The sequence below is a fragment of the Chiloscyllium plagiosum genome, chromosome 10 (genome assembly GCF_004010195.1).
Source record: "Chiloscyllium plagiosum isolate BGI_BamShark_2017 chromosome 10, ASM401019v2, whole genome shotgun sequence".
Classification (NCBI taxonomy): domain Eukaryota; kingdom Metazoa; phylum Chordata; class Chondrichthyes; order Orectolobiformes; family Hemiscylliidae; genus Chiloscyllium; species Chiloscyllium plagiosum.
The window spans coordinates 16,290,892-16,314,923 of NC_057719.1; the positions used below are offsets into that span (position 1 = coordinate 16,290,892).

At 41.6% G+C, this 24,032-nt stretch overlaps 1 protein-coding gene across 1 annotated transcript in view; it reads right to left on the minus strand.

Annotated features, from left to right (window-relative positions):
- Positions 1-17,374, minus strand: part of fbln5 (fibulin 5) — a 91,089-nt gene extending 73,715 nt beyond the window's left edge. Inside the window, exons 1-3 of the mRNA XM_043698461.1 lie at positions 17,316-17,374; positions 3,104-3,185; positions 911-959 (exon numbers count right to left, since the gene is read on the minus strand). Coding sequence (XP_043554396.1) covers positions 911-959; positions 3,104-3,184 — 130 coding nt within the window. The 5' untranslated portion in view covers position 3,185; positions 17,316-17,374. The remainder of the gene's footprint in view (positions 1-910; positions 960-3,103; positions 3,186-17,315) is intronic.
- Between the last annotated feature and the right edge of the window lie 6,658 nt (positions 17,375-24,032).

The window sequence follows — 24,032 nt, forward strand, 5'->3', positions numbered from 1 at the left end:
TTGCAACATTTAAGAGGCATTTGGATGGGTATATGAATAGGAAGGGTTTGGAGGGATATGGGCCTGGTGCTGGCAGGTGGGACTAGATTGGGTTGGGATATCTGGTCGGCATGGACGGGTTGGACCGAAGGGTCTGTTTCCATGCTGTACATCTCTATGCTCTATGACTCAATTTTGATGAGACATTATTCCCAGGTCCCACAGCCTCTCAGGTGGATGCATAAAATTCCACAGCATGATTTCCATGGCATTACTCAACAATAACTTTCAACAAGTAATTGGCATTCTCCTGCGTTGATCAACCAACATCACTAAAACAGAATATCTGCTCATGAATGTTATTTCCCATTATTGGATACTACTGTATTTGCCTATTTTATAGTGGTAACTACACTTCAAGTGAACTTCATTGGCTGATAAACAATTTGGGGCATCTTAAGATCATAAAATCGCAGAGTCATAGGACTTCTGCAGTGCAGAAAGAGGCCATTAGGTCCATCAAGTCTTGTCCAACCCTCCGAAGAGCTTCCACCTGGACCTGGCTGCCCTTTAATCATATCTCCTACATTTACCATGGCTAACCCACCTAGACACTATAGGCAATTTTAGCATGGCCAATCCATCTAACCCAAACGTCTTTGACAGTGGGAGGAAACCAGAGCACCCAGAGGACAAAGGGACAATGTACAAACTTTGCAGACACAGTCACCCAAGTTTGTTACAATGTTTGCAACTAATATATCCAAGGAATAATGAACTGTTCATTTACCGCATTCATGTCTATTAGATCTTGCTATGTCCAAAATAATAGCTTAAAAAGAACAACAATCACTTTGTATCAATATAATTCAATGTGTGGGAAGGATGTTTGCGAGATGTCATAAAATGGTGTGTAACCTAGAAGTCTCACCTCTGCATTGTCCAGATGAACGGTCCAAACGATATCCATCAGAACACTGCTGGAAATAAACAGCACAAAACAATCCTTTTATTTAAAACAAATCATCAAAATATGCAGTAGATATTCATTTGCTGATTAATTGCATTCACCAGCTAATTTTTATTCAAGCCACATCTTTACTCGCTCGTCCTAATAAATTATTACTAGAACTCTGATACAGACTTGCACTTAGAGGCTTAATTTCATCTATGGTAATTTTCCATTTTTAAAAAATTGCACAAAACATGAAGTCTGACAGTTCACATCCTCCTTGGTGCAAAAACATGGTTATTCAGTGTTTCATCAAGAATTATCAGCATCTTAGCAAATCCACTTATTACAGACAGCTAATAAAATGGAACTTCAAACAGGAGGGGAAAGATACATAACGGTGGTGACATGCAGGGATTTTCCCTATGGGCAAAGATGAAGCAGTGTTCCCCCCAGGTAAAAACCACTATACTTCTTATTTGTCAGTATTTCTCCTTTACAATTCTAACAGACACCAAATAAATCCTAAAGTTGGACCTTACTACATGTGTTGATCACAAATGAACATTTAACGCCTGAACTACATTATGTGTATACTATTTTCTAGGCACCCCTGAACCAATTTCTTGTAAATAGATGAGGGCCTTTGTTAAATCTCCCACCAGTGGGTGAGAGCACTTGCCTGTTTACTGTGTACAATATTCTGATTGCCCTTAAATGAACTTTAACAATTTACTCTTGTGATCCTTTCAGAGATTTAGATATTTATATATAATTGCAATTAATTTGCTTTTTAGAAGCCTGCAAGTATTTTGCAGTCCTGATCTGCTTATCTACTTTTGTGTATGGAAGATTGGCATGAGGTATTGATGGTCATTTGATGAGAGGGCACATATATAATGGGGCAAATGGCCTCCTTCTGTATTGTAAGAGCTCTCTGATTCTGTGATTTGTAGGCAAAGTTAATAATTTGTCTCACTCCTGACTCTCCCTGCATTAACAACTCTGTCCCGTTACAATTGGACTGAGAATAGATAATCAATATTCAACTTTCATCGGCTGATTCTAATACCTGACACCTTCCATGGACTAACGAGTTTTAAAATGGACAAATGCTGACCAAAAATGGCTGCTGTGATCACCTGATTATGTTGAGCCAAGCTCATGAAAGGATCAATAAATAAGGATCAAGTCGAAAGTAACATCGTTATGAAACTTATTTCAGTATCTCCCCATTGAGTCACACCATTCCAGAAGTTATGTGTTAAGATGAAAAGTTGTATGTGGTGTATTCAGCTTGGAAAAATATTGAGCAATTTCCAGAGTATACAAATAGACATTTGTAAGGAAGAACTATCTGTCTGTCTCATTAAACTAAAAAAACTTGGCACCTGGTGAAAGAAAGAACCTTGATGCAAGAACCATTTGATGAGAGATCAAGGATATTGGCAAACCTCACCTCCACTGAAGAAATAGACAACAGCGACAGATTTGGAACTCAACTTTCAGTCTTGTGACTGTAGGACTGTATAAACATTAGGTTTCAATTGCATTTTTTATGTGCCCCCCCCCCCCCATTCTTTCTAAGCTTACTATCTGTGTTGTATACTTATGTGCTAGATATTACATTTTTCTTTTGCGCTTAATGCGTCATCAAACACCACTTGCTTTCTCTCAAGAAAACCTTAGAATTGCATCTGCTTCATTTTTTATTTGATTAGCAAAGTTGAAGTGTGACAGTTATATATACAAAAAAACAGAAAATATGTATTGCAGCCAACTGAGTGAGGGCTTAAAAGATCTCTCCTCCTAGCCTGGTTCTACCATCTCAACCCTCTCTGCCACAGTCTACCACCTCTGTTCTGACCCCTAGCATTGATCATATCTCTGACCACTTCACTCCTCCCATCTCTGACCACAGTTATACCTAATATACCAGTCATTTAAGTGACCATGAATGCCATTGTCCATTTCCAAAATTGTATTTGTTCAAAAATTGACATCATTGGATTTTATTCAGGTCAGCTACTCACACATTGGAGCTCATACCAACAGAGCAAGGTCACCCCTTCATTCTTTTTTCCTTGATTAAGAATCTCTTTGTCTTAAGGACACACACTGTACTCAGTCTGCTGTAAGAGCATCTTCCCAAAGTTTTTCTGTGGTAATTACCGTAAACGACACCGCTGAATCAAGTTCCTGAGTCCACCCAGCTCTGATCAGCAGCACCGTCAGTAACATCATAGCCAACATCCTGCAAACAAAACCGAGAAAGGAAAGGTGAACAATGCATGGTGAATAGTGATTGCACCATTCATTCCTTCTCATCATACACACATTTACATGCACAATCCATCAACAAAACAAACGCCGCTTTCAATAGACTCCAAAAACAAAAATGCTAGCTATCACATGGACTTAAACTTTTACGAGTTTTGGGGAATAGGTTCAGATACATAACTGCTTAGCCCATGAATACTGAAGGCCAGCTTCCATTTTCTGTTGTGATGTTCCAGTTCCCAAGCTTAGAACAATAAAGAAGTTTACTTATGTAGCTCCATTCATTTTATGATCTAATGCATTGTGTTGGGAGGTTGGTTAGCTCAGTTGACTGGGCTGCTGGCTTATAATCAACTAGGAGAAAGTGAGGACTGCAGATGCTGGCTTATAATGCAGGGTGACGCTAACAGCCTGGCTTCAATTCTCACGCGCACTCTAGTCACCATGAAGGTAATGTCTCAACCTCACCCTACACCTTAGGGATGGTGGTCCTCAGATTAAACTACAAGCATTCACCTCCCTCTAACAAGAGAGCAGGCATAGACCCCTCTGAGACAAAGGCTACCCTGCCTTTTAATACATTTTCAAAAACTGAAGCACTTTATTACCACAGGTGATGCACAATGATTATCACAAAAAAGAGAAAATTTAATCAACTACCTTCAACGTTCATCATTGACATCCAGGGGGGTTACCATTGACCAGACACTTAATTGGACCAGCCATACGCATACCATAGTTATAAGACCAGATCAGAACCTGGGAGTTCCGTACCATGTAGCTCACCCTTTGATTCCCAAAAGTCTATTCACCTTCAACAGACACAAGAGTGATAGAATACTCCACACTTACCTGCTTATCTACAAATCCAACAACACTCAACACCCTCTGGGACAAAAGGGTGGCACAGTGGCATAGTGGTTAGCATTGCTACCTCACAGTGCCTGGGACCCAGGTTCGATTCCCACCTCAAGTGACTGTGTGGAGTTTGCACATGCCCCCCGTGCCTGCATGGGATTCCTCCTGGTTCTCTGGTTTCCTCCCACAATCCAAAGATGTGTAGGGTCAGGTGAATTGGCCGTGCTGAATTGCCCATAATGTTAGGTGCAGTAGTCAGGGTAAATATAGGATAGGGTTTTGGGTTACTCTTCGGAGGGTCAGTGTGGACTGGTTGGGCCAAAGGGCCTGTTTCCATACTGTAGGAATCTATCTATCCATTCACTAATTTAAACCTACCCTTCCTTCATGACTGATGTACGGTGGAATAGTATGTACCATCCAAAAGATGAACTGCATATGCTTTCTTAGGATAATTCATAGTCCGAAAGGCAGCAGACCTGTGAGGGAGGAGCTCAGAGCAGGAGACTATAAACAGACACCAATGCACAAGGATTACAGCACTTACCTGGGACTGGGTGGCTGAGAGGTACACTATTCAGTTCTCATCACCAGCCCACACTATGTTTGAAAGGAGAGTGAAAAGAAAAATAAATAGTGAAAAAATTGCAAAGTCAGTGGAGTGTAAGAAACTGCCCTGTTTCTGTCATGTCCTTCAAATTGTTGTAAATTAGAAAGGTATGTTATTTTTGATGAAGTGACTATGCTTGAACTTAAATCAGGATTAACTCAAGATTTAACCACCAGGAATATGGACAAGTTAGAATCAACACAGTAAAGAAATTAAAGTAATCCAAAGTAGTGTAAAGATAACATTAGGGAGGACATGGCAGCGCAGCTTGATTGAGTGGAACATGTGAACTCTTAAACAACTGTATGTACAGTGAGAGCTGCCAAACTCTAGGTTTTGGAGCTCAAACAGCAGTTGGTGTTACTGAGGCACATCCATGGGACTGAGCGTTTCACAGATAGCCTGGTCAGAGAGGTTGAGGGTCTAGAGGCACAAACGGAATAGATGACTTCTGGGCTACCCAAGCAAAAAAAGGCAGTTAGTTTCGGAGTTGCCTTGGGACCCGTTCAGAAATTAGTTTTCTATTTTGAAATCTGGTTGTGGCAGTGGTTTCTCAAGGGGGTGTAGTCAGAGCCACGTTTTTGGCATCCTGACCAGTTTGGCCATACAGGAAAGGAATGGGGAAGAAAGAAGAAGGACACATAGTGATAGGGGATTCATTAGTTCTAGCATCTCTGTGGAAATAGACAGAGGATGGTATATTACTTCCCTGGTGTCATGGTGAAGGATGTCATACAGCAGCTGCAGGACATTCTTCTGCGGGAGGATGAACAACCTAACATGTGGTCCATCTCAGTGACAATTACTTAGGTAGGAAAGGGGAAGTGAGCCTTCAATCAGAAAACTAACAAGTAGGACCACAACCTTATCAGTCTTTGGATTTCTCCCAGTGCCACAGGCAAATGAGTGCACACATAGGAGGGTAAGGCAGCAGAGTATGTGGCTGGAAAAGACGTGCAAGAGGAAGGGCTTTAGATTTCTGAGACAATGGGACTGGATCACGTATGGAGTCAGCTATTACAAGGGGGCATAGCTTTAAATTGGGGTAGGTATAGGACAGATGTTAGGGGTGGGTTCTTTACTCAGCGAGTCGTGAGTTCATGGAAATGCCCTGCCAGTAGCAGTGGTGGACTCTCCCTCATTATGGGCATTTAAGGGGCATTGGATAGGCGTATGGAGGATAGTGGGCTAGTGTAGGTTAGGTGGGCTTGGATCGGCGCAACATCGAGGGCCGAAGGGCCTATACTGCGCTGTATTCTTCTATGTTCTATGTTCTATGATCAGCTCTAGGCAAATTGATAACTGTACAAAATAAGTTGTACCGAATAGAGCTGGGACTGAGTTCCTGACGCGGTGTTTTGCCAGTGCTATTGAGTTGGTTTTAAATCAACTTGGCAGGGGTGTGGAGAACAAGAGAGAATATTAGAGAGGAATACTGGGGAGCACAAAATACTTGGAGAGATTAGTTTAGTAAATAATAAATCAGGAGGTGAAGTCTGAATAAAGGAGATAGTAAGCGAGTCTAAATCAGGATAACTCTGCATATGTTGAAAAATGTGTTGCTGGAAAAGCGCAGCAGGTCAGGCAGCATCCAAGGAGCAGGAGAATCGACATTTCGGGCATAAGCCCTTCTTCAGGAATGAGCCCGAACGGCTTATGCCCGAAACGTCAATTCTCCTGCTCTTTGGATGCTGCCTGGCCTGCTGCACTTTTCCAGCAACGCATTTTTCAGCTCTGATCTCCAGCATCTGCAGTCCTCACTTTCTCATAACTCTGCATGTGTATGAATACACGGACTATTGTGAATAAGGTTGTGGACCTTATTTGAGCTGGTTCTTGGAAATGGGGTGGGCCAAGTAAATCAAGTGCTAGTGGGAGAACTTAAGTGACAGTGATCATTGCACCCATATAGTTTAGGATGAGGATGGAAAAAGCCAATAGGCACTCTTGAGTAAAAATAATTAATGGGGAGAGACAATTTCAGTGCAGCAAGAATGAAGCTGGGCGAGTAGCCTGGAACAAAAGATTGGTGGGAAAAGCTTTAGCTGAACAATGGGTTATCTTCAAATGAAGAAATGGTACAGATCCAGCCAAAATTCCCTCAAAATGGAAAGGGAATGCAAACAAATCCAGAGTTCTGTGGATGAAAAAGGAAATAGAAAGTAAAATAAAGAATAAGTGTGCTTATGACAGCGTCGGGTAAAAAAATACAATTGAGAACCTAAAGAAATATAGAAACCTTCTGAGGGCTGGGGAGGAAGCGTATTAGAGAAGCAAAGAGGGATTCTGAGAAAAGGCAGGCAACCAACCTGAAGGCGAATCCCAAAGTCTTCTGTAGGCACATCATGTAGTCAATGTGTGGCAGGAGGAGCAGTCAGATCAAATAGGGACCATCAATGAGAATGTATGCACAGAGGCAAGAGGCATGAATGTGATGTTAAATGAATAGTTTGCTTCTGTCTTTACTAAGGAGGTGCTATGATGACAGAGGAAGAAATTCTATCACTAGAAGGATTTAAAATTCATAGGGAGAAAATGTTGGACAGAATATGGTACTTAAAATTGATAAGGAAGATGGATTGGTTAAAATGCAACCAAGAACAATAAAGGAAATGAGATTATAAGTTGCAGTGGCATTAACCAAAATATTTTAGACTTTTCTAAATTCAGAGCAAGTGCCAGAGACTGAAGAGTAACAGACATCGTGTCCTCATTCAAAACATTTGTCAGAATAAGCCCAGAATTACAAACCAGTCAGTTTAGACATAGCGAGGCTTCTAGAAACAATTTTTTAAAATAGAATTAGTAGACACATGGAAATAGGTGAATCGATTAAATAGAGCACACATTTTTGAAGCATTTTAACTCAGAAGCTGAAGGGTTTTTTTAAAATAGGTAATAGAAAGGGTCAGTTAGGGTAACATTGTTGTGTATGCACTTTCAAAAGACATTTGATACAATGTGCCCCATCAGACTTGTGAGAAAAGTTATTGCTCATAGTTAATAACATGGATACAATATTGACTGAGTCGTAGGAAACAGAATAAAAGTCATTGGGATAATTATTCAGGCTGAAGGAAGGTTTGTAGTGGAGATCCCGAAAAGTCTTTTTGAGACCCTATCTTTTCCTGATATATACATGTGATCTAGTTCATGGCCTGGAGGGAACAATTTCAAAGTTTGCAGATGACATGAAATAAGAAACATTGTAAACTGTACAATTGAATTGAATTTATTGTCACGTGTACCAAGGCACAGTGAAAAGCTTTGTCTTGCGAGCAATACAGGCAAATTACAGAGTTAAGTAGCATAGATAAGTAAATAATAGGTAAACAGCAGCGAACACCAAAACACAGGTACAGGCGAATGCTAAGAGTTTGCGAGTCCATTCAGTATTCTAACAACACGAGGGTAGAAACTGTTTTGAAACCGGCTGGTGCATGTATTCAGACTTCTGTACCTTCTCTCTGACGGTAGAGGTTGTAGAAAAGCATTGCCAAAGTGGGATGGATCTTTGAGAATGCTGGTGGCCTTTCCTTGACAGTGGGCCTGGTAGATGGATTCTATAGATGGGAGGTTGGCCTTTGTGATTGTCTGGGCCGAGTTCACCACTCTCTGTAACCATCTCTGATCTTGAATGATACATTTGCCATACCAGGTAGAATGCTCTCAATGGCGCACCTATAAAAGTTGGCAAGGGTATTCGCTGTCATGCCAAGTTTCCTCAGCTGCCGAGGAAGAAGAGACGTTGTTGGGCCTTTGTAACCAGTGCATCCATGTGAAGAGTCCAAGAAAGCTTGTTGTGGATGACCACTCCCAGGAGCTTGACAGTCTCCACTTGTTCCACCTCTGTGCTGTTAATGTATAGGGGGGCATGAGTAACATCCCGCTGAAAGTCAATAATGAGTTCCTTGGTTTTGCCAGCATTGAGAGCTAGGTTGTTCTCAGTGCACCATTTTCCACCTCCTGTCTGTAGTCTGTTTTGTTGCCATCTGAGATTCAACCGTCTATGGTGGTGTCATCAACAAACTTGTAAATCACATTGGTCTGGTATTTGGTGACGCAGTCATGAGTATACAGTGAATATAGTAGGGGGCTGAGTACGCAAGCCTGGGGGGCTCCAGTGTTGAGTGTTAGTGAGGATGAAATATTGACCCCAATCTTCACTGATTGTGCCCTGTGCGTCAGGAAACTGAGGATTCAGTTGCAGAGAGTGGGGCTTAGTCCAAGATCACTAAATTTAGTAATCAGTCTCGAGGGATAATAGTGTTGAATGCTGAACTGCAGTCAATGAGTAGGATTCTTACATAGCTGTTCTTGGTGTCAAGATGTTCAAGTGAGGAGTGAAGGGCAAGTGATATGGCATCTGACGTGGATCTGTTGGTCCGATAGGCAAATTGAAGTGGGTCAAGAGTAGTGGGGAGGCTGGAGTTGATTAATGCCATGACCAGCCTTTCATAGCACTTCATGGCCACTGAAATTAGGGTCACTAGGCGGTAGTCATTGAGATATGCTACATGAGCCTTCTTGGGCACAGGATGATGTTGGCTTTCGTGAAAAAAGTAACGACAGTGGCTTGCTGCAGGGAGAGGTTGAAGGTGTCCAAGACATCTGCCAGCTGATATGTGCGTGCTCTGAGTGCACAGCCTGGTACTCCATCTGGTCCAATCACTTTCTTTGGGTTCACACTAAGGAAAACTGATCTGATCTCTGATGCAGTGACTGTTGCTATAGGTTCATCAAGACCTGTCAGAATAGGTGTTACCTCTCCACCGAAATTCTGCTCAAAGCGAGCATAGAAGGCGTTGAGATGATCTGGGAGGGATGTGTCATCATGTGCTATCTTGCATTGTCTCTTTTTAGAACCTGTGATGTCATTCGGCCGTTGCCATAGTTGCCGGGTGTCTGGGTCTCTAGTTTGGATCAGTATTGGTCCTTGGATGTCTTAATGGCTCTGCAAAGGTCATACTTGGATTCCTTATATTTGAGTGGGTGTCCTGATCTGAAGGCCTCACACCTGGTTTTTAGCAAGTTCTGTAAGTCCTGAATAATCCAGGGTTTCCTGTTGGGGAACACCCGAATTGACTTCCTCGGTATGCAGTCCTCCACACATCAAGTCTGTGACGGTGGTAACAAATTCATCCAAGGTACCTATGGACTGTTTGTAAACAGCCGATTCCAGACAGCACTGGAGTTGATCCTCTGCCTCCTCCAACCAGCACTGGACCTGTATCCGTGCAGGGGGTCTCCTGCTTGAGCTTTTGCCTGTAAGCTGGGAGAAGAAACATGGTGTTGCAGTCAGAGTTCCCGAAAAGACGGCACAGGATGGAACAGTAGGCATCTCTCACAGTGGTGTAGAAGTGGTCTAAAATATTTGGGCCCCTGGTGGAGCAGGTAATGTTCTGGTGGTACTTGGGCTACACCTTCCTTAGATTGGCTTGATTGAAGTCGCCAGTTACAATAACCAGGACCTCAGGATGTTCCAAATCCGGGGTGTTAATGGTAGAGTACAGGACATCCAGAGCTTCCTCAACCTTTGTCTGTGGCGGTGTGTACACAGCGGTTAGTATAGCAGCGGTAAATTCCCGTGGTAGATAGAAGGGGCAGCATTTGATGGTGAGAAATTTAAGATTTGGGGAGCAATGGCTGCTCAGGGTTGCAATGTTCATGCACCACAAGTTGTTGATTAAAATGCAAATCCGTCCATCCTTTGTCTTACCTGAGGGTGCTGTACAGTCCATATGATGGATAAAAAAACCCATCACTCTGAAGTGCGCAGTCGGGAATGGATGAGTTGAGCCAGGTTTCTGTGAAGCAGAATGCACAGCAGTTCCGCAGTTCACATTGGAAGCTGAGTCATGATCTGAGTTCGTCCATCCTTTTCTCCAGAGATTGTACATTTATTAGGGGTAAGCTAGGAAGGGGGGGGGTCTTGAAACCGTGTAGTCTTAGTCTTACTGGTAGACAGACATGCTTTATAAAAGCTTTATAAAATATGAGGTACAACACTCAAGGGGGTGCAAAATAGAGGAGGGATTCTAAAGGTTCACCCACACTTTTACTTCTTGGATTACTCACAACTGATGGCACTTATTAAGTAGGTCAGACTATGTTTCAGCAAAACAATAGAGCAATTACTAGCAAACATCATATATCATCATTGGGATCTCCTCTAAAGGAGTCATCTGGAATGCTGTTGAATTTCTAAAATTCACCAGTTCAAAGTGCGCCAAAAAAGGATTTAATGTGAAATAATCACATTGCACCTTAGGTATGTGGCACTGATCAGGATCCCTCAAGACACTTTGCCCAAAAGGAAAATTGACTTTCATAACTCTTGCAATATACAATCGTCCACCAAGAAACCAATCCACATCTGGATTTTTGCAAAAAGTCCCTAAAACTAACAATTATGACATCTCTTGCCAAGAGTTCTTCATGAGGAATCATATCACAGTGTTAGAATTACAGTTGTCTAGTGAGCAGCAAAATCACATGAAGAGTGGTGGGATCAATGACCATATAACGTCTTCTTGGTAGTGTTAATTGAGGTGATTCCCTACTCTTTAAATTGTTCCACTAGAAATTGAACCCAGTTGAGACACTAGGTAGACTCTTAATTTAACATCCTATTGATGGACAATACCAGTAACAGTGTAGTGCTCCCCCACTGAATTGTTTAGTGTAGTGATTGTAAAGAGATCAGCCAGGTGACGTCATAGAATTTGAGATCCCTGATTGGGACAGCTAGCCTAGTCCAATCAGGGGGCCTTGGCTGACAGGTATAAACAGGAGTGTCAGAGAGTGTTCATCTGAGAGCTGGCTCTGAGGATGCCACACCAGTGTCAAATACTATGCACAAGTAAATAAAGGGTGACTTGGTGCTGGGATACCAGTGCCTGTTGAGTGATTTGATCTAGTGTGGGACTTTTACCCCCATAACCTCCGAGTCAGATGCAGTAGTGATACTAAGTGAACTAAGATAAACCAAACCAACATCACCCCATTTGGTCCCATGATTTTGTTGCCTAGGGATAAAAACACCCTCCACATTTTTAACTGCATTTCTAGAATCCTCTACCCTACTGAATTTCAGAAAAAATTCCAAAAACATTTACCCAAATTCAAACCGAAACATAGACATAGAATATTTGTCTGAAAAGATTAATCACCAACAAATAAACTATCAGCATGAGCAAGTTAAGCATACCAACATGATTTCAATTTAAGCCAAATAGATAGATTCCTGGGATTTGTGGTGCATTGATATAGCTACAGGAGAAGACACAGTTCATTGTTATAAAATAAAATGTATTTGTAGCAAGCAAGCTTATTAGATAATGTATCATTTATGATTGTCTAATGAATAAGTAATTATATAAAAGGATTTGAGTGTTAAGGTATTTATCAGCATGAGGCAGCAACATGTAACAAACAGCTGCAAGTGGTTAGTCACAATAATTTAATCTTTAATTTTCCTGGGATAATTTAATAAAGATTCTTCAAAAGTTTTCTCTCCCACAGAAACTGATACAGATGTAAATAAACATGTGAGCAATTCCAGTTGGCCACTACAAGCACAATTTGGGGATTTAAATTTTGTTTTTGTTGAAACAATGTTATCTGACTAGCATGCAACCAGCTCAGCTCATCTCCCTTATTGTGATTCAGCGCTGCACTCCGAACAAGGTAAAACATTTCTATCCTTCCTGTGGTTTGGTGGCCACAATCGAAGGCAGTTCTCCTGTTGGGTCTTGGCCAAGGCAGCCCACATCTGAAATATAACTTCCTTGCTTCTTCCATACTTCTCCCACCCACACCCATCTTCATTTTCGAGACAAAGATCAATATTTCATTCGTCTTCTTTAAATTTATTTTTGGGTCTCTGAAGCAAGTAGAGGACAAAGTAAAAAAAAAACACAGTGCTAGTGGTCAAATATAGGTTTTAATACCATTCTGATGTAACTTGGTTCCAGGGATGAGAGAATTTAACCATAAGGTTAAAATGGAGAAGCAGGGGGTTTTCTCCTTGGAATGAAGGAAATTGGGTGGCAATTTGATTAATCATATAAGATTTTGAGAGATTTAATTAAGGTCGATATAAAATATTCCATTAGCTGACAGTACAATGACGTGAGGCCATAGATTGCTTTTTAAACAACGAATTACTTTAAACTCATTACCTCTGAGAGTGGTGAAAGTGGCCACAATAAATGGCAACAAAAGGTAATTTAATGGACATTTGGGGGAAATAAGCCAACAGGGCTACAGGGATAGGCTAAGCCAGTGAACTATATGGTGAACCAGCTTAGATGGACCAAATGGCCACTTCTACGCTGTTGGTTATTTTGTGATGTTGCATGGTAATCATCACCAATACGAAGGTCATGGCTCTCTGATGTTTAGTCAAATTTTTGAGCGCACGTATACAATACTGACTGACTCACCACTGTCACTACGAAGATAACTTGCTGAATTAAGCTCCAATCAGCTTGTTAGGAGCTGAGTGGTGAAATATTGCCCTAACACAGTCCACCTTTGCAGAAACTGCCAACCAATCAGAGTCTGGCACTTTCTAGGTCCTTTCACTTTTCATGGGTTGGGAATGGTAGGGAGAGGGTGATTGGGCATCAGAGACAAGGGAGGGGGATTCAGCAGCCATCCCTTTGCCTCCATTCCTGCCCCACCCTATCTCAGCAGACAGGACAACCTGTGTTCCCAATCAGGAAACAGGCACTTGTCTTGCCCTTCAAGAAGGCAGAAAATCAGTTTGGTGGCAAATTGAGGTCCTTAAATGGCTGTTCATTGATCATTTCAGGGTTTTATTTGCTGGTGTGTCAAGAAAGCCCACAATGGGCCTTCTCATCCAGCACTTAATTGGTGATGTGGCAAAAATGTGCCAGAGGAAATGTGCCAAATCCCTTTTACCAGCTTCTTTGCCACCAATAGGAAGGACAAAACTGCACTCATTCTGTTTATTTAATGAACTGAATTCCACTTACAAATTACGATATCATTTTTCCAAACCACTGGATTACTAGCCCAGTAACATAACCACTCTGTTGGCATGTTATACTGAATAGTTGGCTCCTGATATGGTTGATTCGGTTCAAATAATGACATGACATTGGCCAGTTGAATTGTTTTACCACGTGCATGTGGTATGTTACCAAAAAGCCAATCATTACTCCCTACACTGTTGAACCAGTTTAAATTATATACCATACTGAGGGGGATTATCAGATCAGATATACTTTTATCTGTTGATGATGCACCCCCAGTGATATCTGGACTACAATCAGCTAGTTTACCTTAGGCAAAAGGGAGAGAAATGCATGTGACTCGAAGAGGCAGCAAAAGTTGCTTTCAAAGTTATCATTTTGTGCATTATAATATATTATTTTACAGCAGATATTGTGAAGCTACACTGATGTTTAAAATCGAACCTCTTCCAGCTCTTGTTCTATCAAACCCCTGCCCCCTCACTCGCACAACAATGTTTAGTGTGGGAACAAAACCTTCCTGTTTCTTAGTATTGCTGAGGCACTAGCTAAAGACCATCTGTGAAAGTGCATTTTACCTGTTTTCAGTTGTCAGCTATAGTTGGTTTTTCTCTCACACACCCTTACCCCATCTCAATCAGAAGATCTTGGATTCTGAGCAGAAATGTAGATCAAAACATCAAGGCAGAATGGGGGCAGGGGATGCGGGAAGGTCGCGGAGGGGGGTGGGGGGTGGAGTGCTGTATTCTTAGGGTGTGCCACCCACTGAATAGGATGTTAAACAGAATCCTATTGTGCTCTTCCTCGCAGGTGGATATTAAAATCCTAATGCATTATTTTAAAGTTGAGCAGGGAAGCTCTGTCCAGTATCTGGGTCAATATTTATCTCTCAATCTATCTTCACTAAAACACATTGTCTGTTCATACCCATTCCTGGTTGTGGGATTGTGTTATGCGGAAATGTGGCTGTGACATTTCCTCCTTTAGGGCAATGGGTGGCTCAGTGGTTAGCATCGCTGCATCACAGCACCAGGGATCTGGGTTCAATTCCATCCTTGCGTGAATGTTGTGTGGAGTTTGCACGTTCTCCTCGTGTCTGTGTGGGTTTCCTCTGGGTGTTTCGGTTTCCTCCCACAGTCCAAAGATGTGCAGGTTAAGTGGATTAGCCATAGGAACTGTAAGGTTATAGGGAGAGGATGGGTCTGGATGGGATGCTCTTCAGAGGGTTGGTATGGTCTGCTTTCACAAGATAGGGATTCTATGAACATTGGTTGCAATTAACTGGCTTTCATTGCACTGAGTAAAATATGAGCAAGACTGCATACATTGAAGCCTTTCTTTCTGAAAACATTTTTATTAGAATGCATTGAACCAAGTTTATTTGGACGCATTCAAATTTCACTGTGGCTTGTAGCAAGAAATTCCAGCTAAGATAATGGATACCAACCAGTGAACAGTTGAATTTCTGTTTCTCCAATCACGTCTAGATACCAGCACTTTCATAAAATGGATCTATTTAAAAGAAGTTAAAACATTGAAAACAAAATCCAGACTTAACTATTCCAATGTGCTCCTGGCAAGCAACATGTACTGCACTCACTGTACCCTATCCTACAGCACATCGCTCTCACACACACATCACAGCAATGTCGCCAGGTTCTTAAATGTCTCCAACTTATTCCCACACACAAAGCCTTTTATAATGATGTACCACCTCTACCAATCCCACTGCTTTCTATGTTCTATTATCTTTACTCAAAGAGTAGTAGGGGCATGGAACACACTGCCTGCAACAGCACTCGACTCATCAACTTTAAGGGCATTTAAAGTCATTGGATAGGCATATGGACAAGAATGGAATAGTGTAGGTTAGGTGGGCTTCAGATTGGTTACCCAGGTCAGTGCAACATCAAGGGCCGAAGGGCTTGTAGTATGCTGTAATGTTCTATGTTGTATGTCTCTGTAATTTCCTCCAGCTCTACAACTCTGTATTACTTCAACTCTGGCTTTCTAACATTACCAGTGTTACATTGATCACTGGCAACCATATTTTCAGATGTTCAGGTCTCATATGCCAAAATATCCTCACTGAGCTCCTCTTTCTCTTCCTTTAACACTTTCATAGAATCACACAACAATTGGACTGATCATCCTTTTTTCATGGTTCAGCTCTCTACTTTCTATCTGTTTAGGGCTCTTTGAAACACACTGGGACTTGTTCTACATTACAGGTACTCTATCAATGAATGTTCTTTAAAATGTGATTCCCAGGTAAAGCAGATGAAACTTGTTGCAGCTCTCAAGATACTGACAAACCTATGCCCACAATGTCACTGCCAGTACTGATGGATTAGCCAATCCTAACATTAATGCAACATAGTATTATTGACAACTCACAACCCAAGTTTGTAATCTGAGACAAAATTGTTTAGAAGTGGGAGGTGATATGTTTTGTACCACTGCCCTGCCACTTTAAAAGCTAGAACAGCACAGAGATTAGTTGTAAGAAGTCATTTAAAAACCTGGAGTTGGTAAACATTCATTTAACTGGACTTGCAGTGGAAATTTTCATGGCTCATTAAATCCAAAGATAGTGCCAAAGAACTTGAAAATAACTAATGTTCCAAACTTTAATACAGCCAGAAACGTGATCCTGGAAATTATACAAGGAGGTTAGTTCAAGAAGGAAAGATAGCATTATAATGATCATTTAAAAAGAATAAAATTAACAGTTCCAAACTAACACCAGATTTAAAAAAGCATATCAAACTGAACTAATTCATTACAGTGATATCATTGTCATGGAACAACAGCCTCTTGATGGCTAAGTTCTCAGAGGGTCAGTAAAAGAAGCAGTTTCAATGATGGATCACTTCCTCTTGTGGGCAAAGGTTTGACTTCCAAGGCTAGTTACATCCCACAGAGCATTCAATGATTGGATTTTTTAGGATTCCTAAGTGGTTCTGGAAAAACCCTTGAATGATTTCATTACAGCTTCCTAGGTTGAAGAAAGAAGCACTAAGATAAGTTATGGCTGTGGAGAATTAACATACTTTTTGTTCATTAACAATGCGCAACCAAATATAACATTAGTTTAGAACAGAAAATATTGGAAAAACACAACAGGTCTGACAACATCAGTCGAGAGAGAAACAGGGTTAACATTTCAAGTTAAACGTGACTTCTTCAGAACTGATCCTCAGACTGTGTTCTGCAGAGCAATCATTAAAGCATTTATTCCATCTTTCTCTCTCACATACTAGATCAATTGCATTTTCAAATGCTGTTTTTATCTCAGATTTCCGGCATCCACTCTATTTTATTTTGCTTGTTACAATGATGCTTGCTTTACATCAAGGTCAATACAAGGAATTTAGTTATTCAAAATACATTAAATGCAACATTCAAAGTGTCTGATAACCCTGTGGTCATTAAGATTAAAATGTTATATGATGGGATGACTGAGAGATTGATTAATCAATCAATCAATTAATTTTTGCATTACCCATTAATATTCAATTAAATATACTGCTTTATAGAGTAAATTACACTTAAAATCTTCTGAAGTAATTGTGTTCACCTGGATAATGAAGTGTTTTCAGACATCTATTACAAGTTTATACATTATACCAACCTGATATCTTTCAAGTGTTTTATATTTCTGAAAAGTAGAATCAAAAATCCAGAGGTCTGATGTTCTGCAAAATTGCTTGTATTTCCCTGTTCTCTCTGATAAGCTCCTTCAAGATTTATGTGGCTGCTGGATTTGAACTTGCAAAAAGCTGATGGCCTTTTCCACACGTTGTCCCCTTTATCTTGAAAGTACTGGTCTCGAAATGATCAGCGCTTAGTTTCGTTCAAGCTCCTTTCTAATTCAGTATTAAGCCAATTGGACAAGGAATGCTAAAAATGAGAACTTCACTCTCAAAGTACATTTAGAAATGCAAATGGAGGCTCTGTGTTGCTGACAGCTGGTTTAAATTACACAGCACCAACTGGCGTGAGTTCCCACAACCAGCTTGTGGATCTTGGCAGTTTAGAGCTTCGTTCTTAGTCTTCCTGGAAAGTTTGAGACCTTCAGTATGTTTAAACTGAAGAGCCTGATAAGTCACTGCTTTTATTTGTTAGCTCATGGGATCTGAATTTGTTTTAAATTAAAATTAACTGAAAATGGTTTATGGAAACATGCCAACACACTCTGCTTTTGCTATGAAACCACTACCAATTTAAACAGGATATTTGGAACAATTGTATGACTTTTTTCCTTTAAATGGATGGAAGTCTGGGGGACAATTAATGCACCTTTTATAGGCCATGAGTGCGGAAGTGGTGGAGAATGTTAATGGCTCCACATTGCATTGTAGAGAGAGATGCCAGGAAGCTCAGACAGCCCCATTGTAGCTTTTCATCTTTACAATGAAGTTAGGCTCAAATAGTTTTCACTTTGGGCTTTGCAAACCTGAAGGGAGACATGGGAATCTCTGGACCGTGTCAAAAATCAATGTTGGTGCTGCGGAAGTTTACCTATTCTACTTCTCACATCGCTCACAGTAGGACATGGTTAGCAAGGTGTCATTCGTATCTTGTGTTAATGATTGCACAACTAAAATATATCAGGTGAGAAATTGCTGTTTGCAACATTAACCTGAATTTCCTCATTTCATCCACAGGTGACCATATAGAAGTTCATAAAATCATGAGGGGCATGGTCTAGCCATAGAGATATACAGCACAGAAATAGACCCTTCGGTCCAACTTGTCCATGCTGACCAGATATCCTAACCTAATCTAGATCCATTTGCCAGCACTTGGCTCATATCCTCTAAATACTTCCTTATTCATATACCCATCCAGATGCCTTTTAAATGTTGCAATTATACCAACCTCCCACCATTCCCTCGGGCAGCTCATTCCATATACGCACCACCCTCTGCATGGAAAGGTTTGCCCCTTAGGTACCTTTTATATCTTTCCCCTCTCACCCTGAACCTATTGCCTCTGGACTCCCCCCTCCCCCCCAGGGAAAATACCTTGTCTGTTTATCCTATTCATGTCCCTCATGATTTTATAATGTCCTATAATGTCACCCCTCAGTTTCTGATGTTCCAGGGAAAACAGCTCCAGCCTATTCAGCCTCTCCCTACAGCTCAAATGCTCCCACCCTGGCAATATTCTTCTAACTCTTTTCTGAACCTTTTTAAGTTTCAAAACATTCTTCTAATAGGAATGAGACCAGAACTGCACGTAATATTCCACAAGTGGCCTAACCAATGTCCTGTACAGCCGCACCAGTGACCTCCCAACTCCTATTCTCAATGCCCTGACCAATAAAGGAAAGCATACCAAACGCCTTCTTCATTATCTTATCTACCTGTGACTCTACTTTCAAGGAACTATGAACCTGCACTCCAAGGTCTCTTTCTTCAGTAACACTCCATAGGACCTTACCATATACATATAAGTCCTGCTCACATTTATCTAAATTAAATCCATCTGCCACTCCTCAGCCCATTGGCCCATCTGATCAAGATTCCATTGTAATCTGAGACAATCTTGTTCGCTGTCCATTACTATCTCCAATTTTGAAGTCATCTGCAAACTTACTAACTATACCTCTTATGTTCACATCCAAATCATTTATACAAATTACGAAAAGTAGTGGACTCAGCACCAATCTTTGTGGCACTCCACTGGTCACAAGCCTCCAGTCTGAAAAGCAACCCTCCACCACCACCCTCTGTCTTCTACCTTTGAGCCAGTTCTGTAATTCAAATGGCTAGTTCTCCCTGTATTCCATGAGATCTAACCTTGCTAATCAGTCTCCCATGGGGAACTTTGTCTAACACCTTACTGAAGCCCACGTAGATCATCTGCTCTGGCCTCATTAGTCCCCTTTGTTACTTCTTCAAAAAACTCAGTCAAGGCATTCTTCCTGGTGTGCGGTAGTCTGAAACTAAAGGGCATAGGTTTAAAGTGAGAGGGGAAAAATTTAAAAAGAACCTGACAGGTAACTCTTTCATGCAGAAGGTGTAACAATGACAACATTTAAAAGGCATGTGGATGGGTATATGAATGGAAAGGGATATGGGGCCAAGCACTGGCAAGTGGGACTAGGTCAGATTGGGATATGTGGTCAGTGTGGGTGGGTTGGACCGAAGGGTCTGTTTCTGTGCTGTATGACTCTGTGACTCTATAACTGGAGAGGGGGGTGCAGTCAGATAAATATTGGATTTTCCAGTACAAATAACAATGGGATGATTAGCATTCACTGTTATTAAAGCGTAATCCCGAGCATGATGTGGAAGAGCAGAAACCTGTAGGACTATAACCTGGTGTTGTGTGATTTTTACCTTAACCCAGGCAGAAAGTGCAAAACAAATTTAAGGTTGGAAAATCCTACAGTCTGTGCTATCCTACAGAACATCTTGTTCACAGAAACACTATTGAAACACATGGAAAGGTGAAATGTCTGCTCAGAGACCAGTATCCCATCACCAAATCACTCTTTATTTACTTGTGCACAGCACACTGGCTGTGGGCAGTCCAACTCACAGTCAGTCCCCTGAACTAAGGAGATGCTAGATCCCCTGTTAATTTTTTTCTCTCTAAGCAAATGCTACATCCCCTTTTAAATGTTTTTTCTTTTTTTTCCTTTTTTTATATAAATCCCACGCTACCTCGAAATAGCGAATATATGTGTGTGTAGGTGTAAGACACAGCGAATGAACCAGTACAAAAAAACTTTATTCATTTTCCACCACCAGGAAGAAAGGAAACACCCGAGTGGCCAGTGACAAGCAGTGCCCTTCACATCAAAGGGCAATGCTGCGTGATCAAACAGTGAAGGGGAGGGCAGGGATTAGATCAAAATAGAGTTGGAGGGAAGGGATGGGATTAAATCAAAACAAAGTTGGAAGGTGAAATAAAACACTCCACTCCCTGGGTGCCCACCTCCCCCTGAACAGCTTAGGGCGTTTATATCCCCTGTTAATTTTTTTTCCCAGCTCCCACACTACTGCCTAACAGTGGTCGTATTTATATTTTCCCCAGCGGCAGGCGTGTTTAGATCCCCTGTTAATTTTTTTTCTTTGTTTTTTCTCTTTTTTATCTTTTTTTTATTGCTGTTAAAAGTGACTGGTGTCCCATCACCAAGTCACCCTTTATTTACCTGTGGAGAGTCCTTCACACTGATCTAGCTCCCTCAGAGCCAGCTCTCAGAGTGAATGGGATGTCTGACACTCCTGTTCTTTTTTTGTGGGCACACTCCTTCTTTTCATTTTACCCCCATACTACCGCCTAACTGCGGTAGTGCTTATTTTTCCCCCAGCACTTATATCATCTAGTGCGGATGTGAGACACAGTGAAAGACACAAGGTGTACAAATCTTTATTCAATTTCTACCACCAGGAAGAAAAGAAACACTCAAGTGGCCAATGACAAGCACTACAAGGGGGGAGGTGTGGCCGCAAGTTTTGCATTTTTTGCAGTTGCAGGGGAAGGTGCCGGGAGTGGAACCCCCCCACCAACCCAACCTCCACTTCCCTCCAAGGCCCCAAGGGATCCTTCAATATCCATCAGAAATTCACCTGCACCTCCGCACACATCATTTACTCCATCCGCTGCACCCGATGTGGCCTCCTCTACATTGGGGAGACAGGCCGCCTACTTGCGGAACGTTTCAGAGAACACCTCTGGGACTCCCGCACCAACCAACCCAACCGCCCCGTGGCTGAACACTTTCTTCCACCTATCACATTCCCAATGCCCCTCCCCCAAGTCCCTCCTCCTACCTTTTATCTTAGCCTGCTTGCCACACCCTCCTCATTCCTGAAGAAGGGCTTATGCCCAAAACGTCGATTCTCCTTCTCCTTGGATGCTGCCTGACCTGCTGCGCTTTTCCAGGAACACTTTTTAAGGTATTCGAACTTGTACTTGCACACACAGACAATAAGGGTCCAATGCTGAATTTTACTGGAGCTACCTTGTCTTCCTTCAGTAGCCCTAGCAGAGGTTTATGATCTGTTACAATGACAAATTCCTGTCCGTAAAAGGTACTGGTGGAACGTCCTCACATCAAAGATGACAGCCAAATCTTCTTTCTCTGTCTGGGCATATTTGCGTTTAGCATCAGACAGAGTCTGGAAAGCATACGCTATTGGGCGTTCCTCTCCATTGGGCCACTAAGTGATCCAACACCACCCTAATACCATATGGGGAGATATTGCATATCAGCACCACCTCTCACTTCAGATTGTAGTGGGCCAACATCTTAGATGACAATAGCTGCTTTGTCACTTCCCTAAAGGCTACTTGGCTACATAATCATTTCCAAGGCTGACCCATTTTCAATAGTGGTGAAAGGGTGCTAAGATCGAGGGCAGGCTACATTTGAATTTTCTGTAATAATTCACTAAACCAAGAAAAGATCGAAATTCCCGTACAGACATGAGAGCTGGGACTCCTTTGATTGCCTTCACTTTCTCTTCCAATGGGTGAAACAGTTTTGTCAGCTCTGTAACTTGGCGTGCCTGGAATACACATTTTCCTTTTCTAAGTCTGATGCCTGCCTGGAAGAAACGTTTAAGCACTATGCCCAAGTTCTCTTTATTGGTTTCTGGTTATTAGCACACTGTTCAGATAAATGACAACCTAGAGTAGCCCTTGTAAAATGTTCTCCATGGTCAGCTGGAAAAGGGCACAGACTGATGATACGCTAAATGGCAGTCTTATATATTGATATAAACCCTTATGGGTATTAATTGTGGTGTACATCTGGAACTTCTTATCCAGTCACAATTGCAGGTGGGCATATGTCATAAATCTCCTTTATGTGAGGGATCGGGTATTTGTCCAGCAGCGAGAAGTGGTTTACTGTTTGTTTAAAATCCCACAAAGGCAAACTGAGCCATCGGGCTTCACAGTTGGTATGATGGGTTCTGTCCATTCTGCAGACTGCAGTGGTTTGATGATTCCTTCACTCTCCAGCCTCCTAATATCCCCCTCTACCTTTGCCCACAAGGTAAATGGCACCAGATAGAAAATCACAGAATTATGTATCCTTACATACAGATGAGGAAGGACACCACTTTGACTGGGACAACACATCCATCCTAGGACAAGCCAAACAGTGACACACATAAAAATTCCTAGAAACGTCATTCAACCAGAACTCTATCAACAAACACATCAATTTGGACCCCATCTACCACCCTCTGAAAAAAAGAACAGGAAATTATATCACCAACACAGGAAATGACACCACCAGCCCAAGGAAACCTAAACACATAAATAGAAAGCAGGACATAACACCAGTGCTTCACTGGAGGCTCGCTGATGATGTTACCTAGTATGGTGATGAAACGTCTGAAAATGAACCTTCCAGCTTAGCAAGCAAACTTACATCCAGAACCTCAACTTGAGCTTCAAACCTTCTCAAAGCTCGCTAAGTCTGACAGTACAGTCAATAGTGTGGGAGTCGAGTGTGGTGCTGGAAAAGCACAGCTGGTTAGGCAGCATCCGAGGAGCAGGGGAATTGATGTTATGGGCATAGGCCCTTCATTAGGTACTGTGGGAGTGCTGCATTGTTAAAGGTGCTACCTCTCACATAGAATGTTAAAACAAGGCCCCATCAGACTAGTCAGCTTCATGTAAAAGATTTCATAGTGCTATCTCACTGAACAGAAGACTAATCCCCAGAGACCTGGCCAATATTTATCTCTCAATCAGTATCAGAAAAAAAATTATCTGATGATTTTCATATTGCTTTTTGTTGGAGTATGTTTGTTTGTGCAACTTGTCTGTCTTATTTACATCCAAACAGTGACTATGATTCGTTGGCTGTAGTGCACTTTGAGACATCTGGCAGTCATGAAAAGCACCATATAAATATGTCTTTCTTTCATTAAAGTAACTATTCTAATCTATATTAGTTGGTTTATATTTCCTGAATCAAATTTGTGTCTCAGAAAGAGTCCGTTAGTCTGGCTGGTGTGAGATGTGCAGCCATGGTCTCTATTCGCACAATTCCGGTTCCCTGCAGTAGGAAGTTGCTCTGTTCAGATTTATGATTACAAGTTCCATTGCAAATGTCACAGAGAGTCTGTGGGCAAGTTCTGTGTAATGACCATCTTACACTGTTCACTTGACACTAACTGCAAAATTCTGGCCATTACATTCAAAATCACAAAATTTCTAGACTCTGAGTTGTTTCGTATTTAAATATTTTTCATGTTACTGCTGCGTGATTTATAACACCACATGGGACCACATACTGCTCCATTGTATCACATTCTTCTTTGGTGACCTTATGGAAGGTTTTGGAGAAAGCATCTTTTCAGTTCTCATGCAGATG